At 43.4% G+C, this 16,690-nt stretch overlaps 1 protein-coding gene across 12 annotated transcripts in view; it reads left to right on the forward strand.

Annotated features, from left to right (window-relative positions):
* The window catches only part of REEP1 (receptor accessory protein 1), a 499,521-nt gene that overhangs the window by 421,965 nt on the left and 60,866 nt on the right, over positions 1-16,690 (forward strand). For 4 of the 12 annotated variants that reach the window (XR_011739109.1, XM_065836979.2, XM_071808457.1 and 1 more), the window contains exon 1: positions 11,561-11,745. The exons of 1 other annotated variant lie outside the window; for it this stretch is intronic. Coding sequence is in view for 10 of the 11 variants with exons in the window: in XM_065836979.2 (XP_065693051.1) it covers positions 11,714-11,745 (32 nt within the window). In the remaining variant the exon portion in view is untranslated. Of the gene's footprint in view, positions 1-11,559; positions 11,746-16,690 lie in introns of those variants that run through there. 7 more of the 12 variants (XM_065836980.2, XM_071808461.1, XM_071808462.1 and 4 more) reach the window with 5 other exon arrangements.

Consider the following 16,690-nt stretch of genomic DNA (forward strand, 5'->3'; position numbering starts at 1 on the left):
TCAACTGAGAAAAATACATCCTTTTTCTGGTTTGGGAAATTCTGCACATTATGCTGATACAATATTAACAAAGCTGGGGTCATGCTATTAGCTTCAGTTTCACAGAATCGCAGCATGGTTGAGGTGGAAGGGACCTCTGGAGATCATCCAGTCCAACCCACCTGCTAAAGCAGGTTCACCAGAGCAGATCACACAGGAAGGTGTCCAGGCGGGTTTGAATGTCTCCAGAGGAGACTCCACAACCTCTCTGGACAGCCTGGTCCAGGGCTCCGGCACCCTCCTGTGCTTCAGTCTGTGCCCATTGCCCCTCATCCTGTTGTTGGGCACCACTGAAAGGAGTCTGCTCCATCCTCTTGACACCCACCCTGGAGATATTTATAAACATTGATGAGATCCCCTCTCAGCTTCTCTTCTCCAGGCTGAACAGACTCAGCTCTTTCAGTCTTTCTTCAGTATCACCGAACCTAAAGGAAAAAAGAGAAAGTGAAAGGTTAAGATCTCAAATATTGGTGACTAGAGAGCAGGGAATTTTTTAAAATTGTATGTTGCTAAATGTGACCTAGTTGGTGGAGCACAGAACTGGGAGCCAGGTCTGGAATCTAACACTAAGTGTGTCATTAGGCAGATCATTTAATTTACCTCATTTCTCTGTGAGATGGGGATAACAATAACAATTCTTATGAGTTGCTTTGTGTTGTGCACCTGAAAGATGATGAGTGCTATAGCTACTAATTAAATATTATTTTAATCCTCAGATTGCCTTTTTCTTTTAAACTTTAATAAGTGTTTATGCTCTCTATGCCAGGGAGGAAAAAAAAGCATGATTGTGAAGCATATTTTTCCCGGAATATATTTAATATTAAATTGGGATTGAGTCATCTGTTTCAGATAAAGGGACAAGAGATAATACATGAGCAAGAGTAGAGATTTTTATTAAAATAGATTCAAAACAAAATCAAAGCAGCCGACATAACCGTGCCTTCAAAACAGCTTCCACCTTCCCCATCCTCTCAGTCCAGAAACTGGCAATGGGCATTGTGCTTTTTTCTGCAGCTTAATTAGAGAAAATGCAACAGAATCACATAAAAAATAGGTACTGCTGTGGGTTGCAGGTTGTTAGTGATGCTCTTTGAGTCTCAGCCTTGCTGAGGCCTCTTCTCTGCACCACCAGCCCTGTGGAGGGAGCACTGGACACTTGTAAAGCCACTGGGATGGCAACTGGATTCGCTGCAGTGCAGATGGGTACTGATACTGGCGCTGGCTGCTGTGGGACGACTCACTCTATTTACCACTGAAAAACACGTAGTAATTTCTAATTTCTTACTCCTCTTTGTAAGGCTCCTCAAGTGAACTACCTGTCGGTGAAACGTAACAGTGTGTTTTCCTGAACCATCTCTGTTCACAGTTGTCAGAGACTAATGGCTGTTCTCCAAACCCCAGACTTTGGCAGTAAAGGTTTGTGCCTAAAATTAAAACAGTAGTTTTAAAACAGATTCCTGACTCCAGTGAAACCAGAATTTCATCTGCTGATTTTTAAGAGATCGTATGTCAGTCGTCTTGAAGAGGAAGATTGCATTCTGTCTTGCCTCTCATTTCTTCTAAAAAGTATAAGAAGGTAAAATTGAACTTTTCTTGCTTCCCAACATCTAATGCCCTAAGTAGCATAGTTACCTAACTGCAGTTCTCCAAAAAATATAAACAACATTTTCCAGTTTCCTTTGCAGAAGAACTTGTGCCACAGCAAACTCTTATTTCCTGTGCACAAATAATCACAGTATAACATTTACAGCTGCAGTTTTCTAATGTCAATGTAAGATACACACCCAAGTTACTCAGGGATTTCTCTGTTCAAGAAATGAGGAGTAGCTTAAAACCTGTATGCCTGCCTTGGGATGGCTAGAGATGGATTTATTTTAAAAGCAAGTAGGGAAATATTTTAGGTGATTGAAATAACTGATGAAGCTGGAGGGGATTTTATCAATGCAGTGTTGGGGAAAAAAAAATCAGTGGATCATTGGAGGACTTTGAATTTTAGAAGGCATGATTGTATGTCAGGTGTTAGTTTCTCTGACTCACACCACAGAGGTGATTAGCATTATGCCTCTGGTTGCAACAGGGGTAGGATGTGTCTCACTTCGTATAACATGTAGGTCTCAAACTGCCAATGCAAAAAATGAGCATTTAATGAACTTCATCCACCAGCAGGCATCTCGTTGTCTAGGCTCACACTGCAGGGAATGAAGAGAAGCATGTCCGGAAGGAGATCCATACTAAAATAGTTGTCTAGAATAAGTGGGACAAATTATCCCTCAGAGATGTCTGATCTTCCTCCTTTGCTGTAGAGGTTCCTGATTATGGACTTATGTTCCACCCTTTCCTTTCAAGTAAATGCTGAACTAGATACAAACATAAGGTGGGATGATGTCTGTGCTACTCTTCAGTTTACACATTGTTGCCCAAATCGGGTAGGCATCGATTTTTTTCTTTTACTTTATCGAAAGCTACAGCGGTGAATGTTAGTGTGAGGCACTAATGAGCTAATAAGCAGTACAGTGTATGTTCAGGGTTCACAGGTTTCCAGGGGTACAGATGACCTTTTGAACATTAGAAGAATAATATCTAAAGAGAGGAATCACGGGATTGGGTTGTGGCCAGAAAGGATCTTTTAAAGAAAAGAAACACTTTGTTCTTAAAGTTCATTATTTTATCAGAGTGCTAGCTTTTGTACAAGGAATGCAAAATAAGAATTTATGAACACAGGCTAGAAAAGACACCCAATACATTTTAAATGGTTCAGAATGCTTGCATATGACTATTCCATAGCACAGTGTGTTACATGTGCTACAGCACAAAGGAAAAGGTGATCCCTTTGCTAGGTTTACCATCATAACCTATATACTTGCTCTCCAAATGTATTTTGTATAGACTCTTTCAAAGTTAGCAAAAAGTGAGTAGTGAAAATGGAAGCTAAACTAGCGAGAGAAATGTTGCTTTATAAGCAGACTGTCAGCATAAGAAATCAGAATGTGCTGTAATTGTTAGGACTTTATGAGCAGGTCTTATCAACTGATGGCTTAAGAAATGCTGTGTTAGATCATGTGCCCAGGGATATTGCTACTGGTTCGCTGTGTAGAACTGGTGTTGTTACTTAACCTCTTTACACTCCCATTTTCCTCTCTGGGATTAACAAATATTTACCCACTTTTATAAGTACTTTCTGCTCTTCAGAGAAGTGCTGAATAAATACAGGTTAGTATTACAATCAGCAGCAGGTAATCCTGTTAATCTAACATACACCCTATGGGTATGCTGAATATGTTCCATACCACTTGATCATTGTAGTTAGATTAACAAAGCATATTACAGGGATTAACTCCTAAGTAATGGCTGCAGCTGCCCACCGTGTGTGTTTATTATAGCCCAAAACCAGGGTTTGAAATCCTCTTGCCTATCATGAATAGAAGGAATGTGCTTGACTTCTACAGAACCAGTTTCCAAGTCAGAAGAACAATGTCTTGACCTAGTTGTTACCATTAAAAGGTTTGTAACACAACCTATTGCACAATGCTCCAATAGATGCTACGCTGGGGGAAGACACCCTCAGTGCTAAGACAGCTCCAGGGCTCTGCCTACCACACCAGTTCTGCAGACTTGTTGTAAGGTTAAAATATCTCATGTCCCACTGCGCTGTAAGAGCCGCAGTTCACAAAGTCATGTCTAGACTACTTTATAAAATACTAGGTGGAGATAAAGCCCTCCCCAGTGTAATGCAATTTCAAAGCTGGCTTTGCTTTGAGCTAGAGGTTGGACCAGATGATCTCCACAGCCTACTTGCAACCTGAATTATTTAGTTACTCTACCAACTCAGGTATGGAGCTCAGCATGAACTGAAAATCATCCTGGCTACTCCGAGTAAACTCAGTGTTACTACAGCAAGACCTTTATCAGTGCCCTGACTGGTTTCAGGGTTATTCTGGGCAGACTGTGTGATTTGCTGACACACAGGTACACCATCACATTCCTGCTCACTCCCTTTGTTTTCTCCATTTCATTTCAGTGGTGCTTGGATAATCTGAGCTGTAACAGACATTGAAAGTATTTTCAACAGAGAATGGCTGAAATGGGGTCTGAGGGAGAAGAGAGTGCAGAAAACACTCCATCACCTGCAGACATTGCAATTAAGAGTCTTATCAGAGCATGGATGGAGAGAGTGAGGGGGAGAACACATGCTTGCAAATGCTTCTGTTAGCTTGAGAGGTTGGAACTTGCCATTTTCTGGCTGGAGACTGATACGGGAAATCAAGATGGAGCACAAATGCAATTCTTTTCTTCTTTTTTTTTTTTTTCCAATTTTTATTTTAGCAGTTGGCTGTTATCTTTTTTTGTTCCTCTTCATTCCTGTTGTAGAGTAGTTTGTGATACCACAGTATAAACTAGGAGCTCAAACTCCATCTTCAGCTGTAGCCTTTTCAGATCTTTTGCTAAGCAGTCAGACTGGATCAGTGTGAGGAAAAAGTACTGGAGCTTTCCTCGGTCAGACACTCATAATTTAGAAATGTGTTGGAATATTATCACTTCCCAGTACCAAATATAGGGGGTACTTTATATGCTGTTCCCACAGCGCTCACTGTGACCTTTGGAAGCTGTAAGCAGACGCTAGCCAAGAAACTCTTATCTCGTCTCATTAATAGTGACATTAAAGTGAGATATTGTCAGTCTTCAAAATGGGGCAATGTTTATAGAGATGGGATCCTCTATAAATAGCCTATAGAAAGTAACTTGAAAAATCTTATCACAGTGGGTGTATTTTTACTTTGTATTTTTGCAGAAGCCTCTAAGTTGTTTGTTTGGATCCTGGTTTGTTTATTGTTTTTGTTTTTTTCCATTTCAGTTTCAGAGGTTGGCTTTTTTCTCTCCATGGGAAGACAATTAATTCATGTTCTTACTGACACATCCTGAAGAGAAGCAGAATGATACCGCAAGTTTTTATATACCCTGACTGCAGAGGAAAAATCTAGTTATATAACGTGTCCAGATAAAGAGGCATCTTTTTCCTGACATCCTTTTTACTTTTTGCAGAATTAAATAGAACTAGAACTAGTTTAGTGTGGTGGAATTTCATGTTCATGACTATACATGGTATGAGAGTCAGTGTCTTAAATATACCCTGTGCTTTGACACTCAGCATTTCTCTTTGCATTTATAGCTAGAGGAGAAAGCGGTGGATGGTTTATACACCTTGAAAAGAACAGAACAGGACACATATGGGAGAGGCAGGTGCATTGTGGTGTATGGGAGGAGAAAAGCCCTGGTAAAGTATGAGAAAACCCCCGGAGCACTGAGTGTGTTCACAGTGCGGTTGCTGCTCACCTGCAAGTACTGAGCAGCTCCTCTGGGAAGGTGTCTCTGCCAGGTGCACCAGTGCAGCCAGTTCCCTTCTGCCTCCCTCGGGCCTCTACACGAAATTGAAATCTGTACGTGCCACGTCCTGGTTTGTACTGGAATTTAAATTGATCCTGAAGGTCAATAGCAGCTTTTTATTAAAACTTACCATGAAGTAGCATTTATACAATTATTAAAGCATGTTTTTACAAAGCTACAGTAGTCTAGTAATTGCTTAGTAATTTCACTTGTGTACAGGATACTGCTAAACAGAGCAATGCCTGAGATACCAAATTGGTTGGTTAAAGGTGATTCAGCAGGGGACGGTGCAGCCCCCTTCACTTTCCTCTCTGTTGCCTTCAATTTTTGTATTACATCAGTCCATGAAGACAGCCTGTCTCCAGAAATTGCTAAGTCCCATCTGCAGTGGTCCTGCAGCTTTCCCCTAACATAATTAGGGCTGTCCACAGCCTCCCCCACATTTCTTCTCTGTTTCCTTGAAGGAAACCTCCTCTCTTCTGCTCATGAGAGAAGCCCCTTTTGCTCATTATTTACAGCTTCTCCTTATCTTTAGCTTTCCCATCTGCATGGCACCTCAGTGAAACCTCAAGGCGGTGCACTGACCATATTTCTCTCAACATCCCACTTTAGCAAGCATAATGTTCACACTAGCACTTAATTATCTCCCTCTTTTCTCTCTGCGTCTGCTTTAAGGGCAGGAAAGTGGCTGAGTCATCCTTCAGTACCTTTACTATTGTATTGTAGTCATCATTAAACACTATACAGCAAAAAAAATTCCAGAAAGCCCATCCTTCCAATGCAGGAATATAAGAACAGATAAAATGGATCTGACCAAAGCTCTGTGTGTCTTAATATCTCCTCTCTGGCAGTAGCTGATATTTAGGACTCAGAGAGGCACACACCAGAAAATTAAAGAGTGGCCTGTGCATCCTCCACAGCAATTTGCCCAGAAAGTGACTTTTTCCCTTTGCTTTTTCAGAATGTTTGAATGTTTTAAAGCTGGAATAGGCTTGGTCTTGCTGCTGGTTTCCAGTCTTGAGAGTATTCCTTATTATTAGAAGTCACTCTTGCAGTTCTTCTTTTAGAAGTTTCCTTAACAGGGAAACGTGTCTGTCATGCTTGTCTTCTCACTGCAGCAGACATGCAGAGAGCTGGTGTTCATGCAGAAGAAAAGCCTCGGGAGGAAGATGGTGAGAATCTGAACCTGCTATGGGGAAATCCCAAGCTGACACTCTCCAGGCATCCAACCAAGATTATCTGAGCAGCCCGGCTTCCTCTCTGATTGCAGTCTTTATCAAATATGTGGGTAGGTTCTTGTCTGGCAAGGATGGGGAGAAGCACTTCACAAAAATAAGGGAGTTGTATGTCACATCCCTAAGAGGAGGCAGTGGCTCTTCTTACCTGCTCTAGCAGGAGGCTGTAAAATTTGATCCAGAAGATCTCTCTTCCAATAATTTCTGATCACCATTTGCTTTGCTCATATGTAATTTTTTCATTGAACTGTTTCCTTTCTTTTTCCATGTTTGTTGTAAGCTGTCTGTAGCAGGGTGTTTAGGACATAAACGGAGACAGGGAGATCATTTGGAGATGTCAAATAGACCTGATGATTGTGCATGACTAGGCTGAGTTGGAAAGATGGTAGCAGGTTACTTAAGTGTCAGAAGTACTGTAATAATAGTGGTAATTTATTAATGTCTTTATTAACATTTAAGGCTGAAAAAATAAGTTCCAGTCTGAGATACAGTCCTTTTTTTTTTTTTTTTATCAGTTTATAAAATGCCGTAATCCAAGCATTTTCTTCATTCTGAAATAGCAGAATGGAAAACATGCTGAATTGGGATAACTTCCCATGGAGCTGGAGGGTCTGCAGATGCCTCACAGCCACAACTGAATTAATCGAAGATGCATGGATTTATTCCAAGGCAGAGTTGTCTTGTATCATGTAAGTTACAGAAGGGGAATATGGGAAACAAAGAACAGACTTCTCAGAAGACACTTTTATGCACAACTTTAGGTATTCTGAGCTTAATATTTGGAGATGTTGAGTACCAGTGACTGATCTTTGTGCTGTAGAGTTTGTGTTAGAATATTTGGTACCAAGCTATCCCATTTAGATTGCCCAAAGCCAGATGATACATTCAAGCATGCTGTTCTCTGTGTTTTCCCCAAGCTCTTGTAGTGAGTCATTGAGAATGAACAGTGTTTCTCAGCAGTCACAGTTCCCAGCTCAAATGCCAGACCACACCACTTTTGAGTCAAAATAGGCATGTCTGAATCTCTCTTTGCTAATGGCTATAGCTCTAAAGCAAGTAATTCAATAATAAAGATGGAAATGGCAGCCAGAAAATGCTGACTGTCTCCACATGCTTTAACAATACTCCCCATAGAGTATCTAGCTGATATCTAGCCTGTATCCGTTGTTTCTAGCCCGTATCCATTAGTAAAGCTGTAGGTTTAGAAATGCGCATTTTTTATTACTGTATTCAGGAGCTGCATTTGTCTTGGATTTTTGCTCTAAATGTTCATGTTGTCTTTCTAAGTTTTGGTTCATTTGTTTATTCTTTTGCTTCCCAAGCAGAAGTCAGGAGGTAAATGCAACAGGTTTCCAGTTCTTCTCCAGTGAGTAGAAGACCAAACATTTCTCTTCCAAGAGGCTGAGCATATGTACCTATATATGTGTATATATGTGTGTATAAGTGTTCCTTGATGAGATGCAGATTATTTCCTGATCAAACTATATTTCTTCTCCTGATACGTTTTAGGTACTGTAACAGTACTACAGAATATATGGGTGCACTGTTGCTATTGAACGTGTATTTAGTTTATGTTGATTTTGTTATTTTGTTTTCCCCACTTGAACTTCAGCACCTAAACATCACTGCAGTTTCCTGTCTGATATTTTTCACTATACTTGGAGACATTCCCTAGCCAGGTTGTCTGTTCTTCTCAAGCTGTTCTGAAATGCCTCTCATGTAGGTTCGCTCCGTTGGAGGACATGCCCTCTTGATAAGAGTCGTCTCCACTTGCTACTTCCTAACCTTTTCTAGATTTGAAAACAGAGTGCCCTGTACATATGTATCAGTCACTCTTCTTGTTCTAAAAAGTCTTGGTTCGACAGTTGTTGTTCAGCTGTGAAGCTGACATCCTCTCTGCCTGTGTGGCCAAAGAGGAATGAGTCTGGTGATGGTAGAACTTTTAGGGGGTCTGACTTTCCATGGCTGTGAACTGCTCAGGAAGAGCAGTTGCTAGAAGTCTGCATAGTAATCAGGGCAAGGTAGGTGGTTCTGCCTTCATTAACAAAGCTGGTTTATTTTGTTGTTTGGGGAACAGAGATCAAACCATCTAAGGGTGCAATCTGTATAGGATTTTGCACTGCCTGACCTCCTTCCACTGCTGAAACCATTCCAAAATGTTCCTACTAGAATCGAGTGTCTTCTCTGCTGAATGGGTTGTGTAAATTAATTCATATGTGTCCCTACACCTTCAACGCTTCTTATATGTCTGTTATTTCTTTATAGGCTTGGTCAGGCAGAAGGGCTTTCTTCAAGCAAAGCCTCTTTCCAGGATGCTTGGGATATCATATGTTGAGCTTACATACGGAGCTAAGACCCAGCCCATGAAGAGCAGGTAGGGGCCATTGTCACTCTTACACTAATGACTCAGTACAGCTGAATTTCTCCTCTTCACCTTCTGTTTACCAAATAGCTATTTAAGTGAAGTTGCCTGTATTTGAATAAACAGGCTCCTTAGGTTTTCCATCACTGAACTATTTGTGTACATTTGAGGCTTAAGATCAGTCAACAATGGTCTGGTGCTGAATGTGTCAGTTGTGTACAAAGCAGCAGGACAAAGATGTGCTGTCAAAGATTGCTGCTGAGCAGAAGAAAATATCTTCAAGCCTTTCTGAGGGTTGTTGCCCAGAGAGTGGCAGGTCAGCTGTGATGGCAACTGGCAGGAGTTGCAGGGAACATGTTGAGCTGGAAGAGGCTGGAAGGAGCCAAGAGGGCATGAGGCTGAGTTATGCTCTGGGCACTAAAATGTTTTGCTGCGGCTTTGCATGTTGTCCTCTATGTTGTCTCTCTTTAAGATCTGGCATCTTCTCCTGTTGGCCCATTTTTTCTGTGCTTGAAATATACAGCAAGTATTAAGTGACTGCACTGTGGTGATTACACAAATTTTTGTGCAGAGATCTGTGTCTTATACTTGATATAACACACCATTTACTGTAATAATGTTGTGCAGCATCTGCCAACGTGCAATTTAAAGTCTCACACTAAATAGTCCTGATACATGAAAAGTCTTTGATAACAGATTTCCAAGTACTTATTTGGCTGTGATACACAAGCAAGACAGCCACAGGATGACTCATTGCCTTAGAGCTTGGGCTAAAATGGCCTAATGGCTTATTTTGGAGAGAACACGGCTCTTCCAGAGAACAGTCATGTCTGGAGAAGACACTAATTTACACTTGTTTATTGCAGCAGACCACCCAGTCCTGTCTTTGAGGTGCTTGTATAGCAAAGTGTTGCCACTGTAGGGACTTGGAGTCCTTGGTGCAGGAATGTTTCGTGGTAGCCCTGTACCTCCAGCTGTACCCAGAAAATAGTGGTGTTTGTAGCAGAGCTGCTGGCGGTGGGTGAGAAGGTGGCAGCTCCTTCCAGGTCTCAGCGTGGGGTGGAAGTTCCCTCTGGTGGAGGAACGGACCCACTACAGAGGGAGGAGCAAGGTGGCGGTTGACGTGCTCCCCCCAGAAGATAATTTTTAGAGGTGCTGAACTTTTAACTACATGTATGTCTATACTTGCAGCTTTAGCTGAAGACTGTGAGTGCTATTGGTTTTCTGGGGACCAGGTCCAGAAAGGTGACAAAAGATGATCCTGTTACAGGGGACTTCAAACTGAGCAGAAGAAAGGTGTTAGGTAAGGGCTGGATATCATGTGATGCTCTTCCCCCTGTGGAGATGGAGTGTGAGTGTGACTGTGGCCAGCCGGGACTGGAGAGGTCTGTGATCACCTCCTAGCTCTGCTACCTCTGTCTTGAAGTGTTCATCCTCTCCCTAGAAGAGTTCCTCACAGGTTACTCATGATATATTAGGGAATTTCAGCCTCTTTCAGCTATGCTGTCTCAGAATGACAGGGAAAATTTGTTGCATATGCACAGTCCTAGAAAATAACGTGTCAGGGATGAAGGCTGGGATTTCACAGTGCAGCCAGGGTGGCCAGGGCCCTGGCCCCAACACCTGCAGCCAGGGCAACCACTCCACAGAGCAGCTTCCCAGAGAAGCTTGGGACTGGTCTCCTGGTGGCAACCTTGAGGTCTAAGGGTTGCCATGAGACTAACCCACATCATGAATTCCCATGGGCATGTGTGCTTCTGATACAAGAAAAAAACCCAAAGCAGTGGAAGTCACCATCCCTGGAGGTGTTTAAAAGATGTATAGATGAGGTTCATGGTTTAGTGCTAGATTTAGGTTATGGTTGGACTCGATGATCTTAAGGGTCTCTTCCAAGCAAATGATTCCATGATTCTATGATTCTATGAAGGTTATTTCTGACAATCTAATAATATTTGACATGTGTCAACGTAACAAAGCAAAAGAAGAACCCAAAGGAAACTTACGGAAGAAAAACCTGCAGGTCAAGCCAGTGTCTGCTCTGCACGTTGGCAAATGTTCCTTGTGGAAATTACACTTTATACCTGTGAGACCCCCTAATGAAAACTAACATGGTGACAATATTGCTGGCAGTGATGGGGATCCACCTGGACCATGCAGCTAATACCTTTGTCAGTTGTGCCTACAAACTTTGGGGCGTGGAGGGGGATCCGTCTCTTCCTTTATGTCCAAGAAGCCCAACACCACCATTGGTACCCTTAGTTTGATATGAACACTCGATAGCGTCCGCTTCGTGTCCCGCTGGGCTGCGGTGCTCCAGAGGCACCCGCCTGCCCGCTCGTTGCCGCAGCGCGGGGAAGGGACCCGGCTGGCGCAGCCACCGCCCTCTCCCAGCCCCGAACCTCCCCCACACACACCCGGGGGTCTCCCGGTGAGAGCGGGGAGGGGGTTCCTGCTCCTCCTCCCCCTCCCGCAGCACCGAGCGGGGCGGGGGGCGGCCGCGGGCTCTGCCCAATCTCCGCGCCCGGGCCCGGCTGCGCGTTGGCTGCCGGCGGCGCCGCCAGTGAGGCTGCGCTGAGGCTGCGGGGCCGGATGGCCGAGCCGCCCGCCCCGCTCACTCGGGCGGCGGCCGGCGGCGGGCGAGGAGCCGGGGTGAGCCCTCCCTGCCGGGAGAGCCAGCCCTGCGGCAGGCAACGCCATGGTCTCATGGATCATCTCCAGGCTGGTGGTGTGAGTAGCTACCGCTCGGGCACCTGCGACGGCCGTGTGTCTGGATGTCCGTGCGTCTGTCCGCGCCGTGCCGGCTGCCCGTTCCGCTCGCCTCTGCTGTAAAGACGCGGTGGCGGCGACTCGGCTAAATTTAGCGGGTGGTTGTTAGGGATGGGGCGTTCGGCTGCTCGATGAGTGAGGGAAAATATAGGTGGGGTCCAACGGTATTTTCCAACGTGGGAAAATTATCAGCGGGTGGAGGGCGTATAGCTGTACAGCGCAAGGTGACAGCGGAGGAGGAGAGCGGGTGGCATCGCCCGCTGCTCGGCGACAAACGGGCTCGGGGTCTAGAGGGGAATTTGAGCATCAACGGGTGGGAAAATAGACGTGGGTTCGGGCAGCGGCGCTTTGTTAAGCGGGGCTCGGCGGGCTGGGACTCGCGAGAGGGCGCTGGGCTCTCCCGGCCGCTACCGCTGCTTTCTTCTCTTTCTTTTTTTTTTTTTCTATAAAATAAATATCAAATATTTCTTTCCTCCTTGTAACTTGCCGCCTACCCTCTCAAAAGGTGTTCTCGTTTTACCTTTAATCTGTCAGCCTCGGAGGAAAAGCATGTGGCTCTTCCACTTGCCCTACAGCTTTTCCATGGCTGCAAGTGGTGTAGGTGGGAATACGTGTAGAAATTCCCTGGAAATTCTTCCCAGGTATCAGGGGAAAATGGAGCAAGCTCAAGATATATGCTCATCTGCCCCACCTGAGAAGACATTAAGTAAGAAAAGGGCATTTTTGATGCCACTTGGAAAATCCCTGGGGGAGCAGTTTAGGCTTAAGGTGGGGCAGTGATCCTGATCCATCTCCCTTCTGGAAACGTGGCTGGTCAAGGTTAGTACAGTGAATCAGATCAACAATTTGTCAGTTTTCTCTGTCTGGTACATAGAGCTGCAGACTCAGGAAAACATCTGTTGGGTTCTTAAGTTATTCTAGAGGGTCTGCAAGGGCCTGCCACTTTCTTTGTCTGAAAGAAACGTGCCATGATGTTGCACCATCAGGATAGTTCCAGGAAGGCATTTTTTCAAGGTCTCCTCTTTTGCCATATGAGATGAAATATCAAAAGGAAAACTCACCTTGATCTTAGCTATCTCTCTGTATCACTGAGACATTGGGTAGCTGTCAGATATCAAGATTTTTGGGGGTTCCAGAGTTGAATTTAACCCCTGGAGGTATATGGTCTGGATTCAGCTGCAGCTGTTGCTAGCCATTTGCACTTCATTTTGCGAAAGCATGCTAAATATTTAAATGATTTAATTTGAACAGTATAATTGTGCAGATATCTCTGACACCAATATGAGATATAACATGTATTGTCCAAGACTGCTTCTCTTTCTTCTCTGCTGGCTAATTTCCACTTTGAAAAACCCTGTCATTGCGTAACCCAGCTAATCCTCAAGAACAAAGAATGTCTACAGGGAGATGGTAGTTTAACTTACTTGCCTCTGTACATGCACATATACACGAGTGATTCCATCTAAGACACATGGGCTGGGTAAAAATATGACAGGGGCAGGACATAGAGGAGTTGACATCTGCAGCTGGGTGATTAGCTGAACATACAGACCTTCCCATTCTCTTCAGCTTCATTTATCTGAATAGCATGTCACAGCATGAAATCAGCTGTGGAGGGGGTGGTACCGATTATTTGTTATACTAGATTTCCAACACTAAATAACAATTTTAATACGCAGTGTTCATATTAATAATTTTGTAATCACAGTAATAATTAAAAAATAATTTTGCAAGGAAACCTGGGGCAAGCCAAGCTTGATCACCACTTTCTTTGCATTGCTGTTTAGTATACATCCATCCTTTAAGAGTGTTTTGAACCAGGAAGTGCTGGTTTGTTATGATACCAGCATGAAACTTGGGCTCTGTAGAGCATTGTGTAAAACATCATTTCCTAGAGCTGCCATTACAGAGAAATAGAGAAGAGTATAAATAATCTTACATCCCTTCAGATGCTGGAAACCTTGAGCTGCCTAACATGGAACAACCCTGCGGTCTGGATGCAGCACACCATGCAGATCTGTCTAGGGAAAGGTTACTTTTCATTTTGGCCTTTTAAGCCCTTCTATTACTTTATTTTTCAGAGGAAAAAAAAGGCAGTTCTATTGATCATTTCAACTGTCAAATGAAAAGGATGTTCACAAGAGAACTTGTTGCTGCACTTTTAGGCGAAGACAAACAAGGATATGCAGGTGGCTTAATTGCTGGTGACCGCTGTGAGCTTCCTATGAGCTGAGCTGATCCTTCAGCCCAGAGGTGTGTGCAGCACCACATGGGCCAGAAGGCCGAGCTCTAGGTACAGCGCAGGCCTGCACTTGTTCAGCTTCACTGTTGGGTGGATCCTGACTCCTCAGTGTACAGTGGTCTTCAGATTAGGATCATGACAAAGATTTAATCTATCTAATCTGGTCTCTCCATCTCATTATAAGTAGCTGATCCATCAGTACAGAGAGCTGTGCAGTTAGGTAGCATGGTTACCTTGTTGGGCTATTTTTTTCCCCTGCTTGTGCCTATTTAGTTGTTTTTTTCATCAGATCTTTCCAACTGATAAGGAATATGAGGAAAGTGGTGTGATGTTGTTTAGTCACATTGGGATTGTTGCTTTGTGCTCTTGAAACTTCTGCTGATCTCTGTGGAGGTTATGTCTGATATGACTCAGCTAAGAAGGGCTTTAAAACGGAAAGCAAACCTTTGCTGTGGCTCTTGGGTGCTTTGTCACTTCCACTGTCTCTGATGTGGTTGTTACAATCTCTTACCTGACAGTTTCTATTTCCAAAATGTTGCTGAAGGAGAAGAGTCTGTGAGCACTTCTCACCCACTTCAGTGGGAAGTCAGGCAGTTCATTGCAAACCTTCTCTTACATCATTTCAACTTTAGTGTTTGGACTTCGTGTTAGCGCTGGTCCCGAGTGCTGGCTTGTTCTCTTCTGCCTGCAGAGCTGTGTGCTGATAACCCCCAGAAGAGAACAGATAAAAACTTCAGAGCAGCATCTTCTGCTGCCATCGGTGCATGTTAAAGACTTTATTATTGTCAGGATCTGCACTAGATAGTGTACAAATGCAAAATAAAAAGATAATCCTGTCCCTAGGTATCTTTTTCCATTAAGAGCTCAATTTTCATCCTCTTGTGGTCCGGGTAGTTTTTTCACTCACTTCAACAAGAACAAAGTCATGATGTTCATTTCCTCGTGGTAGTAGATTACAGGTGACTTTTCCACCAAGGGATGTCTGGGATCACTGTAATCGCAAGTGTTGCATTTTGGAGTTATTTGTTACTTTGTCTCTCAAAATAACTGGAATGGGATAGCATTATTATTCATGGGTTAATTACAGCCCCTTTTTAATTCATCATCTCTGAGTACATCCCAAAGGACATCCTGGAACACCTGTATCTCAGTTGCCTCGTCTGTGAAGTGTAATGAACTGTGCTGAATTTATCTTCGCTGAGACAGACCAGAAGGGATCAGTGGCAGGTCCTACCATCCACGCTTTATGGCTATTCGTTTTGATGGAGGTTCTTTTTTGCTTCAAGTGGTAGAGGCCACTCTAGCAGAAGGACTTGGGATCTTTGTTGTTGCACTCCAGTTCAGATATAGGGCACAGCACTGGCAATCTGAGGTGATTACTGGTCTGCTGTATCTTTTGGCTGTTGTATAAAAGCATTTTGAAGTTAAAAGTGGTATATATAAATGCAGCCTATCATGTTTGTGTGGAAATCCTCTTCCCAAACACACGGGAATTGCTTTTTGTGCTTGAGATCACGCAGAGCAGAAGTACAGGTTTTGGCTTCCATTCTGAATGTCAGGCCCATCGCACTGCCTGTTGAAAGCCTTTCAATCTGGAACACATGGCAGAGGAAGGAGATGTCAGTGGAAATGAGGTTGGATCAGACAGGTCATCAATACTTGTGCTGATACTGGGTGACTTAAGCACTTTAATTCCTGCGGTGAGGAGCTCAGGCATGCAGTACAAATTATTACAAAGTGGTTAAATATGTTCTTCATGGTCAAAACCCACAGCCTTAATTATGTGTTTTTTTTTCTTGTATTTGTTTTCTTTTAAATCAAAATACCAGTAATGGCCTGTCTGATCTCTTATGTTTTGATGTGAAATAGGGTGGCAGCCTCAGATATGTTCACTGGGAATTTCTGGCCCTGTGTGGAAGTAACAGGGAGTGGGGATTTATCAGATACATAATTTCTTCCAGCTGTCACTGGAAATAGGTAGGTCTGAACAAAACCAAAGAGGAACCAATATATTTTTTAAACTAATGCGTGAAATTTCCTTCCCCATCACAATTTGTCAGCTTTCTCTTTCTTGGTTAGAGTGATGCCATTTTAGTAAGGGTATGTGAGATTGGCCACCCCCATCCTCAGCTGGTGTAAATCCATAGTGCTACTGAGTCAGACATTGATTTAATCAAAAGACACTGCTTACATCAGCAAAGAATTTCCATTTTAGAGATATTTAGCACGTCTTTCCTCCTCCAGTTTTTCATGTATATGGGAAACCTGAAGAGATTTATGAATGGAAAAAAAAAAAAAAAGTCATATAGGAGATATTATATGATGTAAATGATAACTTGTATCTGCTTTACTACAGACAGGATCTACTCAGGTACAGGAGGGCTGTTCTCATGAAGGCAGAACGTGGCCCTGTGCTTTTGCTTATTGATTAGCCTTTCGGTTAATACATATCACATACGTGAAGGTCCTTCTTCACACTCTACATGATTTAATTGGTGCTGGCAGGTGATGGGAAGGATTCTGGTATTTATTGCGTTGTACAGGCCTCAACAACAGTGATGCAGAATTATCTGAAAATAAAGCAATGGACCTGGTGTAGCTTGAGCTCTCAGCCAGGGCTTGGGATGAGTTTGCAAGACACTCTGAAGCTGGGAAGTGGGAAGG

The sequence above is a fragment of the Patagioenas fasciata genome, chromosome 4 (genome assembly GCF_037038585.1).
Source record: "Patagioenas fasciata isolate bPatFas1 chromosome 4, bPatFas1.hap1, whole genome shotgun sequence".
NCBI classification, from domain to species: Eukaryota; Metazoa; Chordata; class Aves; order Columbiformes; family Columbidae; genus Patagioenas; species Patagioenas fasciata.